The following is a 22625-nucleotide window of genomic DNA, read 5'->3' as shown; positions in this document are numbered from 1 at the left end:
TCAAGAAACAAGAAAAATCTCAAATAAACAATCTAACTTTACACCTAAAGAAACTAGAAAAAGAAAAATAAATTGAGCCCAAAGTTAGAAGGAAGGAAGTAATAAACATCAGAGGCAGAAATAAATTAAATAGAGACTAAGGAAATAGAAAAGATCAATGAAACTAAGAGCTGGTTCTCTGAAAAAGATAAACAAAACAAAAAAACCCTTAGTTAAACAAACAAAGAAAAAAAAGGACTCAAATAAAATCAGAAATGAAAGAAAAGTTACAACTGATGTCATGGTGGGGAGGGGGGGAAGATCATAAGACACTACATAGGAGTGCCTGGGTGGCTCAGTCAGTTAAGTGTCTGACCCTTGATTTCAGCTCAGGTCATGATCTCACGGTTGTGAAATCAAGCCTCATGAATGGCTCTGTACTCAGCATGGAGTCTACTTGGGATTCTCTCTCTCTCCCTCTCTCTCTCTCTCCCTCTCTCTCTCTCTCCCTCTCTCTCTCTCTCCCTCTCTCTCTCTCTCTCTCTCTCTCTCTGTCTGCCCCTCCCCCACTTGTTTTCTCCCTCCCTCTCTCTCTCTCTCAAAATAAATAAACATTTTTTTAAAAGACCTACTACAAAAGACAATATGCCAACAAACTAGACAGCCTAGAAGAAAAGGATAAATTCTTAGAAACATACAATCTCCCAAGACTGAATCAGGAAGAAACAGAAAACCTGAGTAGAGTGATTACTAGCAAGAAGATTGAATCAGAAATCAAAAACTCCCAGCAAACAAAAGTTCAAGACCAAACAGCTTCATTGGTGAAATCTTCCAAACAGTCAAGGAGATTTAATACGTAACCTTGTCAAACTCTTCCAAAAATTAAAGAGGAGGGAATACTTCCAAACACATTTTATGAGGCCAACATTACCCTGACATAAAAACCAGACAAGGATGCCACAAAAAAAGAGAGAAAATTATGGGTCAATATCCTTGACAAACATAGATGTAAAAATCCTCAACAACATATTAGCAAACCAGATTTAACAATACATTAAAAGCATTATACATTATGATCAAGTGGGATTTATTCCAGGGATGAAGAATGGTTCAAATTCACAAACCGATCAATGTTATATACAACATTAACAAAATGAAGGATAAAAATCATATGATCATCTCAACAGATGCAGAAAAAGCATTCAATAAAATTCAACACCCATTTATGATTTAAAAAAAACTCTCAACAAAGTGGCAATAAAGGAAATTTACCTCAATATAATAAAGTCCATATATGACAAACCCACAGCCAACATCACATTCAGTGGGAAAAAGCTGAAAGCTTTTCCTCCAAGTTCAAGAACAAGACAAGCATGCCCACTCTCACCACTAATTCAACATAGTATTGGAAGTCCTAAATATAGCAACTAGGCAAGGGGGAAAAAAGGTATTCAAATCAGAAAGGAAGAAGTAAAACTGTCACTATTTGCAAATGACATGTTACTATATATAGAAAACCCTAAAGACACCACCAAAAACTGTTAGACCTAATAAATGAATTCAGTAAAATCACAGGACATAAAATCAATATACAGATATCCATGGTATTTCCATACACTAATAACAAACTATCAAAAAGACAAATTAAAAAAATAACCTCATTTGTAATTGCATAAAAAAGAATAAAATATCTAGGAATAAATTTAACCAAAGAGGTGAAAGAACTATTCACTGAAAACTAATAAAACCTAATAAAAGAAACTGAAGATACACAAAGACATGGAAAGACATACTGTGCTCATAGATTGGAAGAATTTATACTGTCAAAATGTCCAGACTATCCATAAAAATCTACAGATTCAATGCAATCCCTATCAAAGTTACAATGTCATATTTCACAAAACTAGAACAAATAATTCTAAAATGTACGTGAAACCGCAAAAGGTGCTGAATAGCCAAAGCAATCACAGGGAAAGAAGAACAAAGTTGTGGGGTGCCTGGGTGGCTCAGTCGGTTAAGCATCCGACTTCGGCTCAAGTCACCATCTCGCGACTTGTGTGTTCAGGCCCCGTATCAGGCTCTGTGCTGACAGCTCAGAGCCTGGAGCCTGCTTCAGATTCTGTGTCTCTCCATCTCTCGGCCCCTCCCCCACTCATGCTCTGGGTCTCTCTGTCTCCCAGTAATAAATAAATGTTAAAAAAAATTTTTAAAAAAGAACAAAGTTGAAAGTATCACAGTCCCTGATTTCAAACTATATTACAAAGTTATAGTAATTAAAACAGTATGGTATGGGCAAAAAAAACACACATATCAATAGAACAGAATTGAGAGTCCAGAAATTAACCTGCACATATATGGACAATTAATTTATGACAGAGGAACCATTGTATGTGCAATGGAATAAAAACAGTATCTTCAATAAATGGTGCTGGGAAACTGGTCAGCCACATACAAAAGAATGAAACTTAGACCACTCTCATACACCATACACAAAAGTTAGCTCAAAATGGATTAAAGACTTGAATGTAAAACCTGAAACTATAAAAATCCTAGAACCAAAACATAGATGGTAAGCTCCCTGACATCAGTCTTGGTAATGTTTTTTTTATTTTAATTTTTTTAACGTTTATTTGTTTTTGAGAGAGAGACAGAGTGTGAGCAGGGGAGGGGCAGAGAGAGAGGGAGACATAGAATCTGAAGCAGGCTCCAGGCTCTGAGCTGTCAGCACAGAGCCCAATGTGGGGCTCAAACTCATGAACTGTGAAATCATGACCTGAGCTGAAGTCAGACACTTAACCAACTGAGCCACACGGGTGCCCCAGTCATGGTAATGCTTTTGTGGCTGAGACTCCAAAGGCAAGGGAAACAAAAATAAAAATAGACAAATGAGACCACATCAAACTAAAAAGCTTCTGCACAGCAAAGGAAAATGTCATCAAAACAAAAAGCAACCCACTGGATAGAAGAAGATATTTGCAAATCAAAACTCCAATAAGGAGTTAATATCCAAAATGTATAAAAAACTCATACAACACAACAACAACAAGAACAACAAAACAAAGAACCCAATTAAAAAATGGGCAGAGGATGTGAATAGACATTTTTCCAAAGAAGACATACAGATGGCTAACAGGCACATGCAAAGATGTTCAACATCACTGATTATTAGGAAAACACAATTCAAAACTACAATGAGAGGTATCACTTCATACGTGTTAGAATGATTATTATCAAAAAGATATGAAATAACAAGTGCTGGCAAGGATGTGGAGTAAAGGGAACCCTGATACACTATTGGTAGGATTGCAAATTGGTGTGGTCACTATGGAGAACAGTATGGAGATTCTGCAAAAAAATTAAGAATAGATACCATAAGATTCAGCTATTCCACTACTGGCTATTTATTCAAAGAATACAAACCACTAATTCAAAAGATATATGCAACGCTATGTTCACTGAAGCATTACTTATAATGACCAAGATATAGAAACAACCTATCTGTGTGCTGGTGGATAAATGGGTAAAGAAGAAGTGATATATAATGAAATATATATAAGTATATATAAAGTGGAATACTGTTCAGCCATAAAAAAGAATTAAATCTTGCCATTAGTGACAACAAGAATGGGCCTTGAGGGTATTATGCTAAGTGAAATAAGTTAAGAGAAAGAGAAATACCACATGACTTCACTTATACGTGGAGTCTAAAAACAAACAAAATCCAAACAAACAAAACCAAATCCATATACGGAGAACAAATCACTAGTTACCAGAGGGGAACAGGGTTTGAGGGTAGGTGAAAGGGATAAAGAAGATCAAGTGTAGAGTGATGGATGGTAATAGACTTTTGAGGGTGATCACTTTGTAGTGTATACAGATGTCAGCTTACAATATTGTACACCTAAACCTTATACAATAAAGAGAGGGGGAAGAGATAAAGACTTAAGGAACTTAACAGTAAGTAGAGTCAATTCTTGTCTTAGAGAGAGTGATGCCCACTCCCTCATCTTATTACTGGCCTCCCTTCCCCTGGAGTCCAGCCAAGAAGGCGGGAAAAGGAAAGAGTTCTTTCATATGGCCTCAGAAACCTTACCAGGAATAGGAGCAAGGAACAACTCTGCCAGAAGCTCTACTCAAAGTCAAAGCCATTAGAACTTCTCTAATAAAGGCCAGGATGAAAAGGCCAGGAAGAAAGGGTTGATGTCATTGACAGCAGGAAGATCTGGCTACATGCAAAACTGAAATAGGTCATCTCTGCACAGCTCCTCTTCCTAATCTTTGTCCCACTCCCCACATGACACCTTTCTTAAGTGAATAACTATACGAAAAGTAAGTGAGCCCTCTCCGTTATCTATGGCCATGACTACCCATTCTACCAGTGGAGTCCCATGATTGCAAGAACAGCCAGTAAGCACAGATGAGTATTTATTGAGCACCTGTACAAAGAACACACTTAGTAAATATTTGTTGAATGGATATTGAACAATGGAATGATATGTAAGGCTGCCAAAAATCCCACACAGACTGCCACCTATTCATCTTAAAAAACAAAATAATGAGAAGATTTTTTTTAATCTGACTTACAAGTTTTTTCTGTGCCCTTCAGAGGCTCACTATATTCATCTTCTACCACAGAATACACATTAACAACATACTCCGTTTCAGGCTTCAGATCTTTCAGTACTGTGCTACTTTCCAGTCGGCTCACATAAAACTAGGGGAAAAAAATTAAAAAATAATAGCAACTTATGCTGCAATCACTTCCTTCTCTTCTACGACCATTACAAAGTAAGTTAGTTGCAATGAACTTAGAAATTATATTTCGATGAAACCATTGTCTTTTGCTTTTGGAAATTACCAGATTACAATGAGATCTTAGACAATTCATATAATTTATTCTCCCAGCTGTTATTTCCTTATTTATTTGTAAAATGAGTGGGTAAAACTAGATCTTTAGTGTTTCCTTCCACCTCAAGGATTCTACTATAAACTCACAAATAAATCAAGCATCCTTTGATTAAAAATCATATTGATATTCTGCAATTCTTAGAAACCATGAGAATTTAAGCAAAGCTCTTTTCCTTTAATTAAGCCCAAATGGAAGTGTTTGCCTAGCAAGGAATAGAAAGCACCACTGTTGATTCAGTTCTGCCGCTCTCTACATCTTTCTTGCTCCACACCCAACATTTTTTGGACCTTAATGTGAAGGACTTAATCTCAATATCAGGAAGGAGTGGGCTGTAGATGTTGTCTACTCACTTCTTGACGTTTCCCTCCAGAAACGGGATAGTATTCCACCTTATACCTGTCCACGCTGTCAGCAGGAGGTGTCCAGCTCACTCTAAGAGAACGATGGGTTCGCTCAGAAATAACTAGGTTAGAAGGTGCTTCCAGGTCACCTACACATGGAAGTAAAATGCATACGCTTTTATCATTATTATAGCAAGGTGATGAAATCTGAAATTAGATCGAAACAGTATTACTCCCCGTATTTCAAATTTGTACACACATCCTGATATAAAGTAAATCAGTCTAGAGTCCCATTGCCCGTAAGACCTCCCTGGGTGGGCAAAGGATTTTTCAGTCCCTGAAGATTCAAGCCTGGGTTCATCTTTCATTAAAACCTGATCCCACTCTTTCTTGTGGCGCTACCTGTTTACCAATCACCTAGACTCTAAAACCTCTGAATCATCCTTGAATACTTCCTCCTTTCCCTAATCCTATACATATAACTGATGAATAAGGATTTGGATCCTGACAATTCCACTGTCTCTATCATTGTTGGACCACCCACATTCACCACCCTCATTATCATTTGATTATTTATATTCATGTCTTAATCTCCTTAACAATAAGTTATACTCTGTGTGGACAGAATTGGTTTCTCATTTATGTTTAGTTCTCCTATAGGACCTAGTTCAGTGGTAAGAGAAGCTACCCACTTTCTTTCTCAAGAGAGAAGAAAAACAACCAAGTCTTTTAAAATTTGGGAATATCCTACTGCCTATGATTGTGCTCTCTCTGGTTAAGGAAAGTGAAATGACCAATGAACAACAGAATGACTACAGACCAATATCTAGACGTAACATCAATGAAAATAGAAATATTAAGTTCACAGTGATCATTAGAAAGATGTCCCAAATAATAATTTAAGGAGAATTAATTCAATGACTTCATTAGCATAGCAATCATTCTCCTATAAACTCTTTCAACTTTCTTTGTAAAGCTGGGGAAAGCATTTCCATTCTTAGTACTCTAACCTTTATTATAGTTGGGTCATAATCAAGCCTACAAAATTATCAAGCAATTTTACAGTCTGGGAAGCTAGAATGAATGCAACTATTACACAGCTGATAAAAAATAAATAAAGGAAAACTGATAAAAGATGTTTTCATCCCCACTCAAAGTTCTCTCCAACTAAATAAAACTACAACTCTCTCAGCTAACCCAGAGCCAGAAGCCTAAAAATTCTGGCTTCCTGGCTGGTCTATTTCTCCAGGGAAAAGGTCAGTCTGTTGTTCAAAATCCAAAAGGAAAATCTGCAAATGTTTGGAGAGAGAAACTCAAGGAAAAAAGTCAAATACGTGTATTCTCAATACCCAAAGCATATGAACCATTTCTCCCATATTAGTTGCTTATCTTCAAATAAGCTAGAAGTCATTTCTAATTCGTTGTCATCAGAAACAAATCCGAGAAAAAATCACGGACTAAACTAATGATTCTCAACTGAGGGCATTATTCTTCCCATCAGATATTTGGCAACATTCAAAGATATTTTTAGTTGTCACAACTCAGGGAATGCTACTGACATCCAGTAGGCAGAGCCAAGGGACGCTGCTAAACATTTCACAATACACAAAAGAGTCCCCTTTCCCCATCCAAAACATAATTATCTCTCCCAAATATCAACAGTGCTGAGGGCGAGAAGCCCTAGGCTAATCTTACCTGGACCTTTGACACTGTTACACAAGTTAATGGTGAGGTCATCTACAATCCTAGAGAGTGACTCAAAATCAGCCACGTTGTATGCATGAATATCATCAGGATCCGTCGCAATCATCTTTAACTCATCTTCATCAGCATTTTTAATACCTTGCAAAAAAAAAGGATACATCAAATTAAAAGCATTTGGATTTTCAATGTTAACTAGAACATACATATGATTTTCCTCAATAATAAAATGACTATCTCTGGCACAAAATAGAAATAAATAAAAAAATAATGTGAACTAAAGGCTATTCTGAATTGGCTTCTTCTAAATGCTTCTAGCACCAATTTCCCATCAAAAAGTGTCTCTAGAGTGTTTTCTCTGGAAAGTAAAATAATGGATATCAAAAATAAACACGGTGCCACAGAAAACCAAACAGGGATTTTCCTGCATCCTACTAATAGTACATTTGTCCTCCTGACCCATTACTTTCTTCCAAGAAGCCATGTAGTTGCATCCCATTACAAGGGGAAAAGAAGAAAATGAGTTGACTTCTTGGCATATCTTTTTGATAAATTATGTGATAGGGAAAATATGTTTAATAAATTATGTGATAGGGAAAATATGTTTATGTGTTTATGCTTCAAAAATATTTTAATTACAAAAATATCCTCAGCTTTTGTAACCCCAGGGGCACTGCTAGCCTTTCGAGCGCTTACCAATAGCAAACAACTCCACGCCTTCATCCTTGAGTTTCTTTGAAGGTGCCTCAACATCATCTTGTGATTTTCCGTCAGTGATGAGAACACCAATTTTTCGAGCTCGAGGCCTCATGCCAGCTTGGGTCTTGAAGCTCTGTTGACGAATGAAATTCAAAGCCATGCCTAGTGGGATTTTTAAAAGAGAATCAGTCGTATCATTACTCAGCCACAAGTTCTGACCAAAAGCAAGACCTAAAAGTGCACGAGGCTGTCCTTACTCACCTGTGAGAGTATTGCCTCCTTTGTATGGTAAGTTTGCCACTGCTTGCAACAAGCTCTTCTTGTCTCTGTGAGCATTTAACTGCCACTCTGTTCTGGGATCCCCACTGTACTGAGCAAGGGCTAAAATAACACCACTGGCATTAGCATATATAAAAAAGTAGGACAAAAATGTCTAAAGGTCTTCAATATTGCCAGACCTACCAATTTGTACTCTTTTGGGACCAATTTCAAAGACTTCCACAATGCGAGAAATGAAACTCCTCACGGTTCTAAAATTTGCCCGGCCAATGCTCCATGATCCATCCACCAGCAACACAATGTCTGCTTCCGCTCTGGTGAGACACTCCATTCCTGACATGGCAATCATGAGACAGGACAGAGTAAGGAGCAAATTCTTAGTAGAATGACTTCCTAGCCATGCCTCTGCCATCCCTGGATGCTCAGTGTTGCCTAGCTGCTTCAGTTCTGTAGCTTAGCTTGGTGATTTGGAGGTCAAGACTCCAAAAATATGTCAATATGATTCATTAACCTCAAATAACATTCATAAGGATCACCAATTCCTCCAATGATATTTCAATGGCAAATCTTTCCTTCATCTTTGACTCTTTCCTGACTACAGTCATAGATGCTGGAGACTTAAATTAAACCATCATTGTATTTGAAAGGGCTTACAAACCCAAGAGCTGTAATAATTGAATGAGAATGTATAGCCATCTGGCGACAAGGCATTAATAATTTTAATAAAATTTTAATGTGATCTAAAAATTAGATGCAGCATTTTTTTGTAATATGTAATGGTCATTGGCAGACAAATACGAAATGAACTGATAAAATGTGTGAGCTAAAAAAGGTTTTAGCTTAAAACATGTTCTAAAATAATTAAGCTTCGGGCAATTATTACATATATTTTGAAGGATTACACACATGAATCTTTATTAGACCTTTTGGAAGTAAAGATACCTTGTTCTAAAACCTGATAGCTACTATACTATTGAGTTGCTAGCTATTTAACTTTATCATGTACTATGTAAAACAATCAGGTAAATACAGATGGTGAAGTCTGCACATTTAAAAAAATCAAGAAAGAAGGAAGACAATTTAGAAAAGTATGCAAACAAATATACAAATTGAGAGCTTTAGAGACAACAAGCACAAACACTGATACAAAGCTAGGGTGCTTTGGAAAGAGAAAAATCCCAATATCCTCAGTGCACAAGCTACAAAATAAAAATATAAGTCAGTTAATATCATCATAACAGAAACAACAGAACATTCATACAAAACAGCAGGATTTGACACTTTGACTTATTTTGTCCACATCCACATTTTTTAAATCCCCTCTTTTCTGGAAGCTTACATTACCAGCTATGACTTTTCCAACTTCTTGCCGTGGTAGCTTCCGAGAAAATTAAATGATGCTCATCACACTACAACGGCATCCTTTGCATATAGTACCTCCCATCAGGACTGAAGACTCCCAAATACCACTCCAAACACCTAAGCCTTTGCAAGCCTGCCCCTACTCTGCCCAGGTCTACTCCTTTTTATCAAATGATGGAAAACATTTAGAGGTAAATTCTATCCACCACTTCCACCTCTAAGAACATTCAAAGCTAGCTTCATGCACATCAAAGCAATAACTGTGACAGGAGCAGAAAAATCTAGAGAGCTTATGCTTCCATGTTGCTTACCAAGTCATGGCTGTCCACCTATTTATGTAACCTAACTCTGCTTGCTCACCCCAAATAAATCATTTCTGCAACTACTTTAACAAAATAACATTGCATTTTAGTTATTAAAAAGAGAGAAAATGTATGTAACCTACCCATTGCAAAACCTCAGCTTTAAATAATACAGTACTATGTAACCAATGCAAATGCTGACAAGATAGGCCTTAAAAAACACTGTCAAAGGTATGTTTAGCTAGCTGTTTGAAGATACCTTTTTAAGCGTGCAAATTATTTAAGCATATTGTAGTATAAAGTGTTTATATTTGCTTTTCACTGTGTGACTAACCTAACAGTTCACATTTGAAATAGCATCATAATATTAAGTTTTCCTGGGGAAATGTAACTCAGTTTCTTACCAGAGGATAAAATTGGCATGACAGTTGTATCAGAAAGGGTTGTCATTTCTTGTCCAACAAGGGGTGAACTCTCTCCTCCATCGAACATTCCAAAAACATTTACTTTATAGGTGGTACCTGCCCTGAAATGTTAAAATATATAGTTCGTATGTAGAACTGGCTCAAGAGGTAGCACATTTTGCTTTGTTAAACACATTCATCTTGATTTTACAAACGTCCACTTACAGCAAGTTAAAAGGTACTGCTTCTAAGCAATGGGCTTTAAGAAAATAATTTAAATGCTGTATATTGCAAGGTAACATAAAGTACCTAGCACAATGCCTGGCACATAGCAACCTCAATAAATTTCATCCTCTCTAATCTGCTAAAAGTAAACAATGAGTATTTATATAGATTTCAATATCGTTGAATGAATGATTGAGACAAACAAACTTTCCAAAAGGCAATGCACAGTAGTCCATTCTTCCTACTGTGATGAATGTAGGGTGCTGTTCAAACTCAGACTTCCTTGTTTTCCACTGCACAGCCTGAAGCGAGACCTTTAATCAGCCCACCCTTTCCCGTTCCTGCCAGCTGGCACCAAGCACAAAGTCCTGCTTCTCTCTCCCATGGCCCACCCTGGAAGAGGATTCATATTCAGCATCTCAGTGTGAGTCACCTGGGCCTTTCCAGAAGGCACAAGAACCCCCACATTTCAACAGGCCTGGCTAGGGACAAGCTGCTTTTGGTGACATCGTGAAACATGAAAGTTAATTTTTAAAAAAGCAGGATGTTATTGAAAAGATGCCATTCCTAACCATTAAAATGTCACAAAAAACTCAGCCTGGCCTCTGAATCCTAACCTCATCTTCCGTAAGAACAAGACTAAGAAAGCAACTTCAGCTGATTTTAAGCACTCTGCTGGCAATCAGACACGTAAGTGATAATCTGTGTAAGTCCTACTAATTTACATAAGCTATTCGATCTTTTAACCATAACTTAATATAGTTCATTCCTACCTAAGTTCCTCCAAAACAACTGTATTGTCATATGGTCCAACCACTAACTCCCCCAGTCTTCTGTCATCCCCCGTAGGGTGGAAAGTGACTTTATAACCCTTTACTTCCCCAGGGGCAGGCTCCCAAGTCACTCGGAAGCTTGACATGGTTGGGTCAGATGTTTTGAGGTTTCTGGGTGATTTAAACCGAGAAGCTGTAAAGATAAAAATGTTTTAAAATATTATCCATAAGACTAGGTTTGGGGTTTTTTATTACCCCCTGCAATAAGAAATCAGATTAGCGATATCTAAGTGATGTACATGGGAATCATCGCAAACACAACACTTCAAATTGTATATTTATAAAATGTGGTAGCACCAGACATAACATCCAATAAAAATCCTGATAACGAAGTGCTACCCAAATGGATATATAAATTCTCACCATTCATAAGATCATATTAGCATTAGAACATTAATATGTAGAATCATTTTACCAGGATTAGTATGCTAATCAGGATCCCATCTGATTATTATAATCTAATTTACTATGGAATTAATTTTAGGCACTAACAAATAAAGTAGATGTATTAAAGCCTTCCTTTAATATATTATACTCTTGCCCCCCCCCAAAAAAAAATTATTTTATACCTGTTGTTCCTGATCCTTGCCTAAGCTTTCCTTCTCCTGTCTTGTATATTGGGAGAACTGTAATGTCATATGTGGTCTGGGGCTGAAGTCGTTTTAACACTGTTGAGGTGACTGTGGGTGGCACTTTAGCAACCATTTGTCTCCCTCCCCCACGGGGGCGATACACAACACGGTAGTTGATGACTTTCCCAGGTGCTGGTTTCCAGGTAACTCTCATTGTGTTTTCTGTTTCTTCATCCACTTTCAAGGTTTTTGAATCTGGGGATACTGTGGGATAAAAGGAGATTACAATGTATACCGTGTTGAAAGAAAATATACATGTCTTCTTTCCCATTTATGTGAAAAGAAACTGTGGTTTCTTAAATATGTACAGTATTCTTTTGCTTAGCAATGTGATCTCTCATAAATTCATGATGGCGTGTGAGCCTAATCTCAGTGAGATCACGGTAAGATGTTTTCTCTTTATCTAGCTAATAACTAAAAAATGGAAGTTCATATTGCACGGATTTCCTTTTGCATTCTAGAGACTTTAGTAAAGAAAACATCCATTTCCGGAGATGAGCTTTAGAATTTTTATTATATTTCCATCTGTAAAGAATTCCAGTAGCAATCATGCTGTGGAGAATACTAAAAATCATGAATGCAGGGTCAGAAATATTATTTGGGTCTTTTCAGTAAAAAGTATGGTCCATAAATGATTAGCCAAAGTTGACTATAGTTAACCCTATTTTTGTGACTGCCACTGACATGAACACAAAAAGAATAGGAAACTCTAACACATAAAAATATCTCCAGGGTTCTAAAAACAAACTGGTATACACTGAGTGTTTTAGGGAACACTATGTAAAAAGTGTTTGATAAATATATAATCAATGTTTTTTATTAAATTATCTTTTAGTAATATTTCACAATTATTAATAACTATATCAGTATCAGAAACAGATCACTAAACATCCACAAAAAGCCAACACACATCCCTTTTCTTTTACAAAGTTAAAGCATATAAGCAAGATCATTTCACTCAGTTCAATAATCTTAGCATTCAAAGATAATAAGCAATTTCTACACGAAGACACTAAACTGAAGGAAACAGTGCAAAGAATATTTCTTGATCCTAAGAGAAATTTTCATGTAAAGAATCTTTCTTGATCCTATGAGAAATTTTCGTGTTCAAACAGGCAAGGGCCACTTGTAACAACTAAAAAATCGAAATAAACTAAATATGTATATTGAACAAAATTTTTCAAACATTGGATATCAGGCAAGGTAGGACAGTGATCCCTGAGAGATAAAAACAAACGGGAGTGAGCTTTATGATTATCCTGGCTTATTGCTTAGACAGAATTTCCAGCCCCAGTTCAGGAAGAGGGAAAGCAGATGGAGCCTGATGATCTCACTTAGATCTCACTTAGAGGAGATGGTTTTGTGAGTTAGGGGAGGCCAAGGCATCTAGAATTGCAGAGCAGAGTACTGAAGAGGAGATGGTGTAACAGAGGGAAAAGCTCCAGAAATCTGCAAGCGGTCCTCCTGGAATCTTCAGCCCAGTGCTAATCAGTGCATATGTATGAGGAAACCACCCAAAGCTAGGGAAAGAACTACTCAAAAGCAGCAGAAGGAACAATTATTTCCTAGAGTTCATGCAGTCCCCCAGTGATGCCCCATTAATGGGGCAAAATTATCCCTAAACTAAGGGATTCTCTGGTCTGGTTGTAACAGAACTTAAATGGAAGCTTGAGAAAGATTAAACTACTCCAAATAACTTAACTGAATCCCAGAGCAAAGCTTAAAGATATTTATAAGAAGGTAAAAATATCTGGCACCCAACAAAGTAAAATTCACAAAGTCTGACATCTCATAAAAATTACCACATGCAAAGAAGGAAAAAATATGACTTATGTTATAGACTGAGTGACTGTGTCTCCTGAAAATTCATTTGTTAAAGCCTTCACCTCTAATGTGATGGTATTTGGAGTTAGGACCTTGGAAAGGTAATCAGGATTAAATACAGTAGTAAGATTAGGGTCCTAATCTGATGGGACTGAAATCCTTATAAGAGGAAGAGGAGACATCAGAGCATGATCTCTCTCTCTCTCTCTCTCTCTCTCTCTCTCTCTCTCCCCCCCCACCTCCATGCGGAGACTGGGGAAAGGCCACATGAGGACATAGTGAGAAGATGGCCATCTGTGAGTCATGAACTGACTTCTCAATAGAAATCAAATTGTGCCAGAATTTTGATCTTGGACTTCTAGCCTCTAGAAGTATGAAAAAATAAATTTCTGTTGTTTAAGCCACCACTTAATGGTATTTTGTTGTGGCAGTTACAGCTAAGACAACCCATAAGAAGAAGAAAAATCAACCAATAGAAACAGCATCAGAAATGACATATATGACATAATTATTCAAAAGGGACAGTAAAACAGCTATTACAACTATATCCCACATGTTAATAATGCGAGAAAAAGTATTAGGCATGTTAAGTAAAGATATAGAACATATAAAAGAGACTCAAACCAAACTTCGAGATGAAAACTACAATGTCTAAGATTAAACATTTGGAAATTGTGGAAAGAAAATTAGTGAACCTGTTGACATGGTAACAGAAACTATCTGAAATCAAACACAAGGGGAAAAAAGATTGAAAGGCTGAACAGCACAATACTAAGCTGTGTGATAACCTCAAACAAATTAATACATGTATAATTGGAGTACCTAAAGAGAATGGGGTGTAATAAAGTATTTTTAAAAAATAATGGTCTAAATATTTTCAAATTTTATAAAAGTATAAACTCGCAGATCCAAGAAACTCAATAAGCCCCAAGCACAAGTATGAAAAAAACTTCATCAAGACCCATCAGAAACAAATTGCTTCAAATCGGTGATAAAAAGAAAATTTTTAAAGCAGCTATGTAAGCAAAAGATACATTATATAGAAAGGACAAATAATGACAAAATAGATAAAGAAATTCAATATATGGTGGGGCGCCTGGTGGGTGGGTCAGTCGTTGAGTGTCCGACTTCAGCTCAGGTCATGATCTCGGGACTCGTGGGTTCAAGCTCTGCATCGGGCTTTGTGCTGACAGCTCAGAGCTGCAGCCTGCTTTGGTTTCTGTTGTCTCTCTCTTTGGATTCTCTCTCTCTCTCTCTCTCTCTCTGTGCCCCTCACCTGCTCACACTCTGTCTCTCTGTTTCTCTCTCAAAAGTAAATAAACATTAAAAAAAAGAAATTCAATATATGGTTATGGATTGTTTCTGGGAGATGCAAAAGTATACGTTAAACTTAGAGTAAACTGGTTGCAATTTTTTATTTTAGGGTTTAAAGACACTAAGAATTCTCAGCAAAGCCCATTACTTTCTATAAATACTAACATTTATTCAGATTAATCCTCAATTCTCTATTACTATTCTCTAGGTGAGTAAACTATTATTTATATATACATATGATATTTATATTTATTATATTTTTTTCAAAGGAAAAAATGTAAAGTCCTTACAAAACCTTTTGGAAATAGTATAGGAAAGTGCACTATATAGAATAACAATCTATTTGGATTAGTATCATTTCCAATTGTCACAAATATTGAGTAAGTTGATGTGTGTCTAACACTTTTCTAGAAAAGATTGTGCTAATGTTTCTGACCTTTTGTTTCTATGCCTAAATTTTTATTCAGTGGAACAAAGTGTATCTCTCTTGCACAAAATTTCCAGACCAACTTCTCACAACTCAGAATCGAGAAAAATTAACAGTTAATTCTTACAAGTGTTGGTCTTGTAAGACACCTATATCCCCCAAAATATGAGATCCCAAACCTCAAAACAGTCCCAAATTTAGATGTTAGTAACAAATTTTGTAAATCATACTTTGAAATGTTTCAAGGAACGCAATTATATTCCTGCCTTTTAATTCTTTAAAATAAAAGAATCGAGGTGAAATAAGGTACAACATATCTTACCCTAGTCTTCATGGAAAACTTTAAAGTTTAGGGCAAAAAAAAAGCCTCGCTGGCTTCCCATGAGCAAAAAGCAAAAATTTTCACTTCATTGATAGGTATGCCACGTGCTGTAAAAGGGTGCAACATTCACATCTGTAAGTGCTTTTCATGTTTTAGAAGCTCTCACAAGATGCTTTCCAACACCCACTGTACCTCTGCTAACCCAGCTGCCATAAACTCGAGCGCCAATAGAAAGGTTCCCATCTGCTGGCTTTCTAGCCACAATCCATGGTTTTCATTGTGTCAGCAGTTTGCACACCATGTTGCCGAGTTTCAGGTGAAAGCACTCCCGAAAATATTTCCACAATGTCCCCTTGGAAGTTTATGAGAAACTCTGAGAGCATGACCTAGTGACTCTGCCCATTTATCCATACTTTAGGATTCATCCACCACCCAAGTACCACATCTGACTCCAATTTCTCAAGTACTTTCTAAACTGCTTTACTTTCCACAGAGAGGGCAAAATAAAATACAACAACAAACTAGAAGTAGAACAAAGAAAGTTTCTTGTCTTCTCTATCATTTACTTAGATGTTTGAGCAGTTTGTGTACAAATGAAACTCTGAAAACTGTACGTTTCATTCCTGCCTACTCTGCTCCTAGTTCAAAAGAGGCCTTTCTGTTCACTTACCTTTAACTCAATCAATTAGTCAAAAAAATATTGAAAATTTCTTAGAGGCTCAGCTTCTTAGAGATGAAGGTTTATTTAGGGTTTCTGTTAACATATTTGCTTTTGGCTAAAACATATCCCCTGTGGATATTTTCAGTCCCAAATAAATATTTGAAGACTTAGTCTTTTTGGAAGAAGACACAAATGAGAAGATTTTTGAAAAAGCTCCCCTCTAAATACAGATACTTTTGTAACTGCTCAATCACATGAACTGTATCTTCACTCCTACAAATAAAGTTGGCTATATGTGTAATATCTGGCCTAGTTTATGAAATGATTTCTCTTTACAACAAATAAAGTTCTGCCAGATGAACTTCTGCCAAATTTTTAAGCTACATCAGCCAATATATTCAGACACAAGAGTTCATTTACTACCATGGAAACCAATCATGTGAATATCTGAGCAATGTGCCTTTTCACATATTTAAGTTTCCAATAAGGAGTTTGTTTTAAATCTGGTTAATTTTGCACAAATTTAAACTTGGACACATTCTTCTGAGTTTTCCAGTGATTAAAAAAAGAGAGAGATGAGTTCTTCAGACAACTCTGACCAAAAGACTTCAAGACAACTTAAAATCAGGATATAGGACTTATCTAAAATTGCTCATGGCACTTCCCTCTCTTCTCTTTTACCCAAAAAAAAATCCCCACTTCTTCCACTTCTTTCTAATAAAAGGAAATTCAAGAAGGTCCCATTCTTTTCCCTTTTCCTCAAATCTTCCCAAAACAAAAGGAATAAAATCTTCTACAAATTCTTAGAAATGCCTATACTTGGTGGTGCCTGGGTGGCTCAGCTGGTTAAGTGTCCAACTCCTGATTTTGGTTCAGGCCATGATCTCATGGTTCCTGGGATCAAGCACCACATCAGGCTCTGTTCTGACAGCAGCAAGCCCACTTGAGATTCTTTCTCTCCCTCTCTCTCGGTCCCTCCCCGGCTCGTGCTTGCACTTGCTCTATCTCTCTCTTAAAATAAATAAATAAAGGTAAAAAAAATAAATTCCTATTGTTAACAAATGGTTTTTTAGGAAAGAGAATTATGAAATGCTGGCACATCTTTCACCAACCAGCTGATAATAAATGATGATAGGTCATTCAAAACTATTCACAGGAAGGAATATTAATGATATTAAGGTAAACCTAAGCCATCAAAAAACACTGAGTGGACTTTTGATTTAACCTTACCAAATATAAAAGGAATAAAATAAAGACTCTAGGAATCTAGCATTAGTCTTGGGTATATAATAATCATAGCTTCAATAGCCACTATCATTTATCAATCAACTCTAAGTGGCTCGGCACTATGCTTAGCGCTTTGCACACTGTCATTTCATTTAATCTCAAGTCAACTCTTAGAGACTTCAATCTACAGATAAGCAAACTGAAACTCAAGGGAAATTAAGTAATTTGCCCAAAGTCACATAGCTATAAACGTGCCTGCATTCTCTTTGTCTCCATAGCTCCTGATCTAACTAGCTGACCACTCTATCAGGAAAAGAGACAAAGAGACAAATATAGGTAGTTGGATGGGATTCGATATTTCAAAATTTGATATAATTTTTATACTAAATGAACCAAGCAAACTTGAATTTAAACCACATTCTTTAAAAGATGCTAATTTTTCAGACCCCATTTGTCACATAAAAAGAAAGAAAGGCAAATGGTTAAACTGTCACTTGAGCTGATAGCTATTAGGTAGCACCAACACAAACACAAACACAAACACCCTCATGCTGTTACCTACATTCAGTCGTGGCTTCTCCATTCAAAGGTTCTCCTTCTCCACTGCTGTAAACTGCAAATACTGAAACTTTGTATTTGGTCTCTGGCTGCAGATTTTCTATCACAGTATGAATTGCATCTCTGGGAAGACTTTTCTCTCCAGTCTCAATATCGTCATAAAGCGATTTCCATGAAACCCTGTAACCTCGAACCATTCCTGGAGCAGATGTCCAATAAGCCCCAATTGATGTGTCGGTGATATCTTTAGTAACTAAATCCTTAGGTGAACCACGTTCTAGAATAGAAATGAAAGGGAAATCATTTTTCTGTTATCTACTAGATACGTAAATATTCCTTCATCCTAGTGCACATGCTAACTTGCTGAATTCAGACTCAGTTTGTCTAAGGTTGCCCATTCCTTCTTTCTGAGCCACCTGTCCTTTCCTGTCAGTGCAGCAGACTGATGCACTCAAACTTTAGAATCGTATCTGATTCCTACCTATCACCCTGGTCCCTGTACGTCCAGTCAGATCGTAAAGCCCCTGAGGACAAGGATGACATCCAAACATGAAGGGGTACGTGCCTAAAAACGTTTTCTCTTCAAAGGGAAAATTGCATCTAAATCCCAAAATTTTACATTTCATTCCGCTTTACAACATAGTCAGCCATCGTTCACAAAGATCTTTATATCTTTAGCATCATCTTTTTCTCTCTGATGTAACTTAAATAAGCTCATTTCAATGGATGACTTATAATAACTTCAACGACTTCATATCACTTGCAAATATTAATTCCAGCAATCGTTTTTTCATGAAAACTCTACTTGTTCATGCTATTTAAAAGTATAAGTGCAACCTTCCAAAAGAGCTGAACTCTAATGAAACTAAAAACCACCAATTCCTCTGGAAAACTTAAAAGCCATCAGTCATCAAAATAAAACACACCACTTGTTCTAGCTGATCGAAAATGTCTGCTACTAAATTTTGGCTCTTTCAATTCAAAAAAGAAAAAAAAAATACAACCCAAATGGAAAAATATGGAAACCTCAACTTAATAGGAGGCACAGATGTCTTCCAATAAAACCCTCACTTTCCATAATTTAAATGTAAAATAAATATACAGGTCACTTTATATTGGCTACCTTTACTAGGGTTTATGCCACAGCATGACATAAATATAAAACTATCTGTCTCTACAGCATACATTTCATCAGTAATTGTTTTATATTCAAGCAAATGATATATAATGTTGTTACAAGAATTTTGAAGACTATTATTTTACTTGAAGAGTAAAAATGAGTATCTTAAAAAATACTCATGACGAAACAACTACATTTCAGCACAAAAAGTAAAGGTAAGAATAAATTTAAAAAAATAAATAAATCTGGATAGACAGAAACCTATCATACTGTAGAATTTAGAGGGAAAAATAAATAAAACAGGAGCTGGGCATCTTACCAGAGCCCAAGCACAAATGGAAAATTCTAACTCCATTAAAAATAACTTTAACTGCTGACAGGACATCTCATCTCTGGAGGGAAATTAGTTACATATTTCACTGAAACCCAGAATACTTATTTTCAAGAACACATTGACTTTTTTCCCCCCACAGTGCTTGAGGCTAATACTCATTTGAAGGCCTTCTTGAACTCTATTTCCTACTTAAATGGCCACATATTTTTATATTTTCTCTACTTGGGGGAATATAAACAAACTGTTTGTTTCTGATTCGGTTTGGTTGTTGCTTTTTAAGTTTTATTTTGTTTTGATCATTGACACCCCAGCAACTGGTCTCTAGATTTTCAATGTGCAGCACATGTTTCCTTTGCTTGATATACACCTTGTTTTCATATGTGCCTCTGAATTTCATAAACTGCAGCTAGGCATAGCCATTGTAAAATAGTTGTACTTGAAAGTGACTGAACTTAAATGAGCCAAAAGCTGCATTAATGGCACTCCAAAAAAAAAGTATAAGATAAATAGATAGAATATGGGAATATCTTCCAAATTAATACTGAAGTAACTTACAAATAATGGTTTCAGCATCTTTTCCATTCCAAGGTTGTGTTTCTCACCCTGTTTTCCTCCCTACTTTGTACAGCACTGAGTTTGTGACACTATTTATTTCCATGACAACAGACATCAATCTCACAAACACAGGCTAATGATTTCTTTGTGAGAAAATAATAGTTAGACAATTATGGCTGAAGCAATCATACATTCACAAAGATATTTCTGGGCTACAAACAAAAGGAGCCTAGTTCACTAGACAAGCATTCCCATAGACTTTAATCAACTGTTTTAACACTCTCAGGACCTGGAAAGTTGGAACAAAATACTAGTAAAATTTCAGTAAATATCTTTGCAAGGTTTATCAATGTCCAGAAAAGAGTCTATAAAAGCACTTTTTGAAATACAAATGAAGCATTAACTAAAAAACATTCTTAAGTTATAATTAATGACATGACAACACTAAATCCAATAAGCACTGAGTAAATTCTCAATTACAGAAAACAATCCTCAAAAAATTATATTATCTGCCAGTGACACCCAAAGGCATTATATACAGGCAGTGGCATTGCAACATTCCTTATTAGTAACAAAGAAAATGAAATCCAAAGAAGGAAGAAAAGCACCTCAATCCAGAAGCCAAGACTGACAAGACAAACTGCTTCAACAGGCTTCAGTCGGCGTGATAAGAATATTCTTAAATATTAAGCTTATGCTCTTGTCAAACACATTGGTAAACTTTTTTTTCTCCCAAAAAAGCAGGAGGGTTGAGTATTCTAGCTGCTGCATTACACCCAAGAATTTTGAGAATATGATGTCCTTATGACAAGTAAATTTTATCAGACCTATAACCCTTTAAAAGTATTATTTAAATGGAATCTTAGCTTGGACAAATATTGGTTTACAAAAAAAAAAATGAAGCAATTGAATTGTATCCTATGATACAATTGGCAGACTATCAAGTGGCCAAGCTGGTCTTAAGACCTGGTGTGCAACCAGCTGAGCAAGCCACCAGCAGGCTATGTCGCCCCCTGGGGCCCTGGAAAAAATAAATGGACTGGACTTGATAAGATACATAGAATCACCTGGGGTGCCAAAGAGTAGGCCATGCTCAAATCAATTAAATCGAAATACGTGGAGATATGCCTAAGCACTGATACTTCCTAAAAAATCTTTTAAATCTCTATTATTCTCATTCCCCTACAATTCTTTATTCTTTTCTCATTTCTTTCTTTTTCCTTATGCTCCTCTCTAAGGCCATTATTTGTTAGATGTGCTTGGTCAGTGCAGGAAGAAACCCTCACACTTGCTTTCACTCTGAAATAAGGTTCCTTCAAAATAAAGACAGGTATGGGGTGCCTGGGTGGCTCAATTGGTAAAGTGTTCAACCTTGGCCCAGGTCATGATCTCACAGTCCACGGGTTCAAGCCCTGTGTCAGGCTCTGTGCTGACAGCTCAGAGCCCGGAGCCTGCTTCAGATTCTGTGTCTCCCTCTCTCTCTGCCCCTCCCCTGCTCACCCTCTGTCTCTTTCTATCTCATGGCTGACCCTCAGAGAACTGAGAAGTGTATTGGATCTTCTCATCACATCCTTTCTCCCCCATAACACACGTGTGATGTTCACTGCTCTCTCCTCCCCTTCATCCTGTTTCAAAAGGAAGTGGCTCTCAACACATGCTTCTTATTCAAGAGTTGATCACATTTTCTTGTGAATGAGGTTCAACTGAAGTGTTACCTAGCTAGGCATTTGCTTTGGTTTAAAATACGAATTGCACATTTTGTCCTTGACCTGAGGAACTTCAGACATCAATAACTACAGAAAGAGTATTTGGCTTGGTTTGGTTAGATTGGGTTTGGGAGTCTCTTTAGAAAACCTGGGAAGGAAAAGGAAAGGAAGAGGAATAAGAAAGGAAAGATGTCAGAAGACCAGCGTGTAGCCTTTCGACAGGAGAGATTACTGTTTCTTAAAAGGGGAAGCTATAGAAACGGTCCAGTGAACAGGAACCAATGCCAGTAGTCTTTTTGCCCCTTTGTCACTATGCTTCCCAGAACCTGGATCCACTTCCACTTTAGCAAAGGCTTCCTACCTCCTCGAGTCCCTCTTTTCGCTCTGCCTCAAGACTTATAAATGTTTGTTTTATGATGTTTTAGTTTGTTCAAGATTTCACATAAGCAATATTGTTCTCAATAATATTTAATTTCATGGTACCTGTTTTCTGCTGTTCTGGGGTATATGCTTATGCTTTGAATATTACTTTTATTTCTGGTAATAGAATTTCTGGCAATCGTTTCAAACAAGTCCTCTTCTATAATGATGGCATGCCTTCATCTTCATCCTTCTCAATAGTTTTCCCAGCTACCTTATCCTCCCCAGTATAGTACCAGTATATTTATAAGAAATAACATGCTTTCCTGTCATAAATTTAAACACACAAAATTTATCAGTTCTTGAGATTTTGATACTCAATATCTCTTCTCTGATTATCAAACATATTTAGATATACTCAAAAGTCGTTTTTCTCATGCCTGCTCACATGCATCTCTGAGCAACCGTTGTGGGAAGTAATTTAGACAGGTGCATTTCTCATGATCTGAACATCCACAAGGGGTTGATTTCTGCTTTTTCCACATATGAAG

The 22625-nt window shown here is 36.6% G+C and overlaps 1 protein-coding gene across 5 annotated transcripts in view; it reads right to left on the bottom strand.

The window, feature by feature from the left end:
* COL12A1 (collagen type XII alpha 1 chain) overlaps nt 1–22625 on the bottom strand; it is a 115617-nt gene that overhangs the window by 61442 nt on the left and 31550 nt on the right. For 4 of the 5 annotated variants that reach the window (XM_019442672.2, XM_019442673.2, XM_053904717.1 and 1 more), the window contains exons 14-23: nt 18004–18276; nt 11604–11870; nt 10975–11167; nt 9977–10098; nt 8092–8241; nt 7891–8010; nt 7627–7791; nt 6925–7071; nt 5239–5378; nt 4564–4693 (exon numbers count right to left, since the gene is read on the bottom strand). In XM_019442672.2, the coding sequence (XP_019298217.2) occupies nt 4564–4693; nt 5239–5378; nt 6925–7071; nt 7627–7791; nt 7891–8010; nt 8092–8241; nt 9977–10098; nt 10975–11167; nt 11604–11870; nt 18004–18276 (1707 nt within the window). The remainder of the gene's footprint in view (nt 1–4563; nt 4694–5238; nt 5379–6924; nt 7072–7626; nt 7792–7890; nt 8011–8091; nt 8242–9976; nt 10099–10974; nt 11168–11603; nt 11871–18003; nt 18277–22625) is intronic. The other variant, XM_053904719.1, reaches the window with a different exon arrangement.

This window comes from Panthera pardus, unplaced genomic scaffold (assembly GCF_024362965.1).
Source record: "Panthera pardus isolate Hobbes unplaced genomic scaffold, ASM2436296v1 HiC_scaffold_17, whole genome shotgun sequence".
NCBI classification, from domain to species: Eukaryota; Metazoa; Chordata; class Mammalia; order Carnivora; family Felidae; genus Panthera; species Panthera pardus.
Note: the sequence above shows the minus strand (reverse complement) of the source record. Positions and strands in the feature narration are given on the sequence as shown.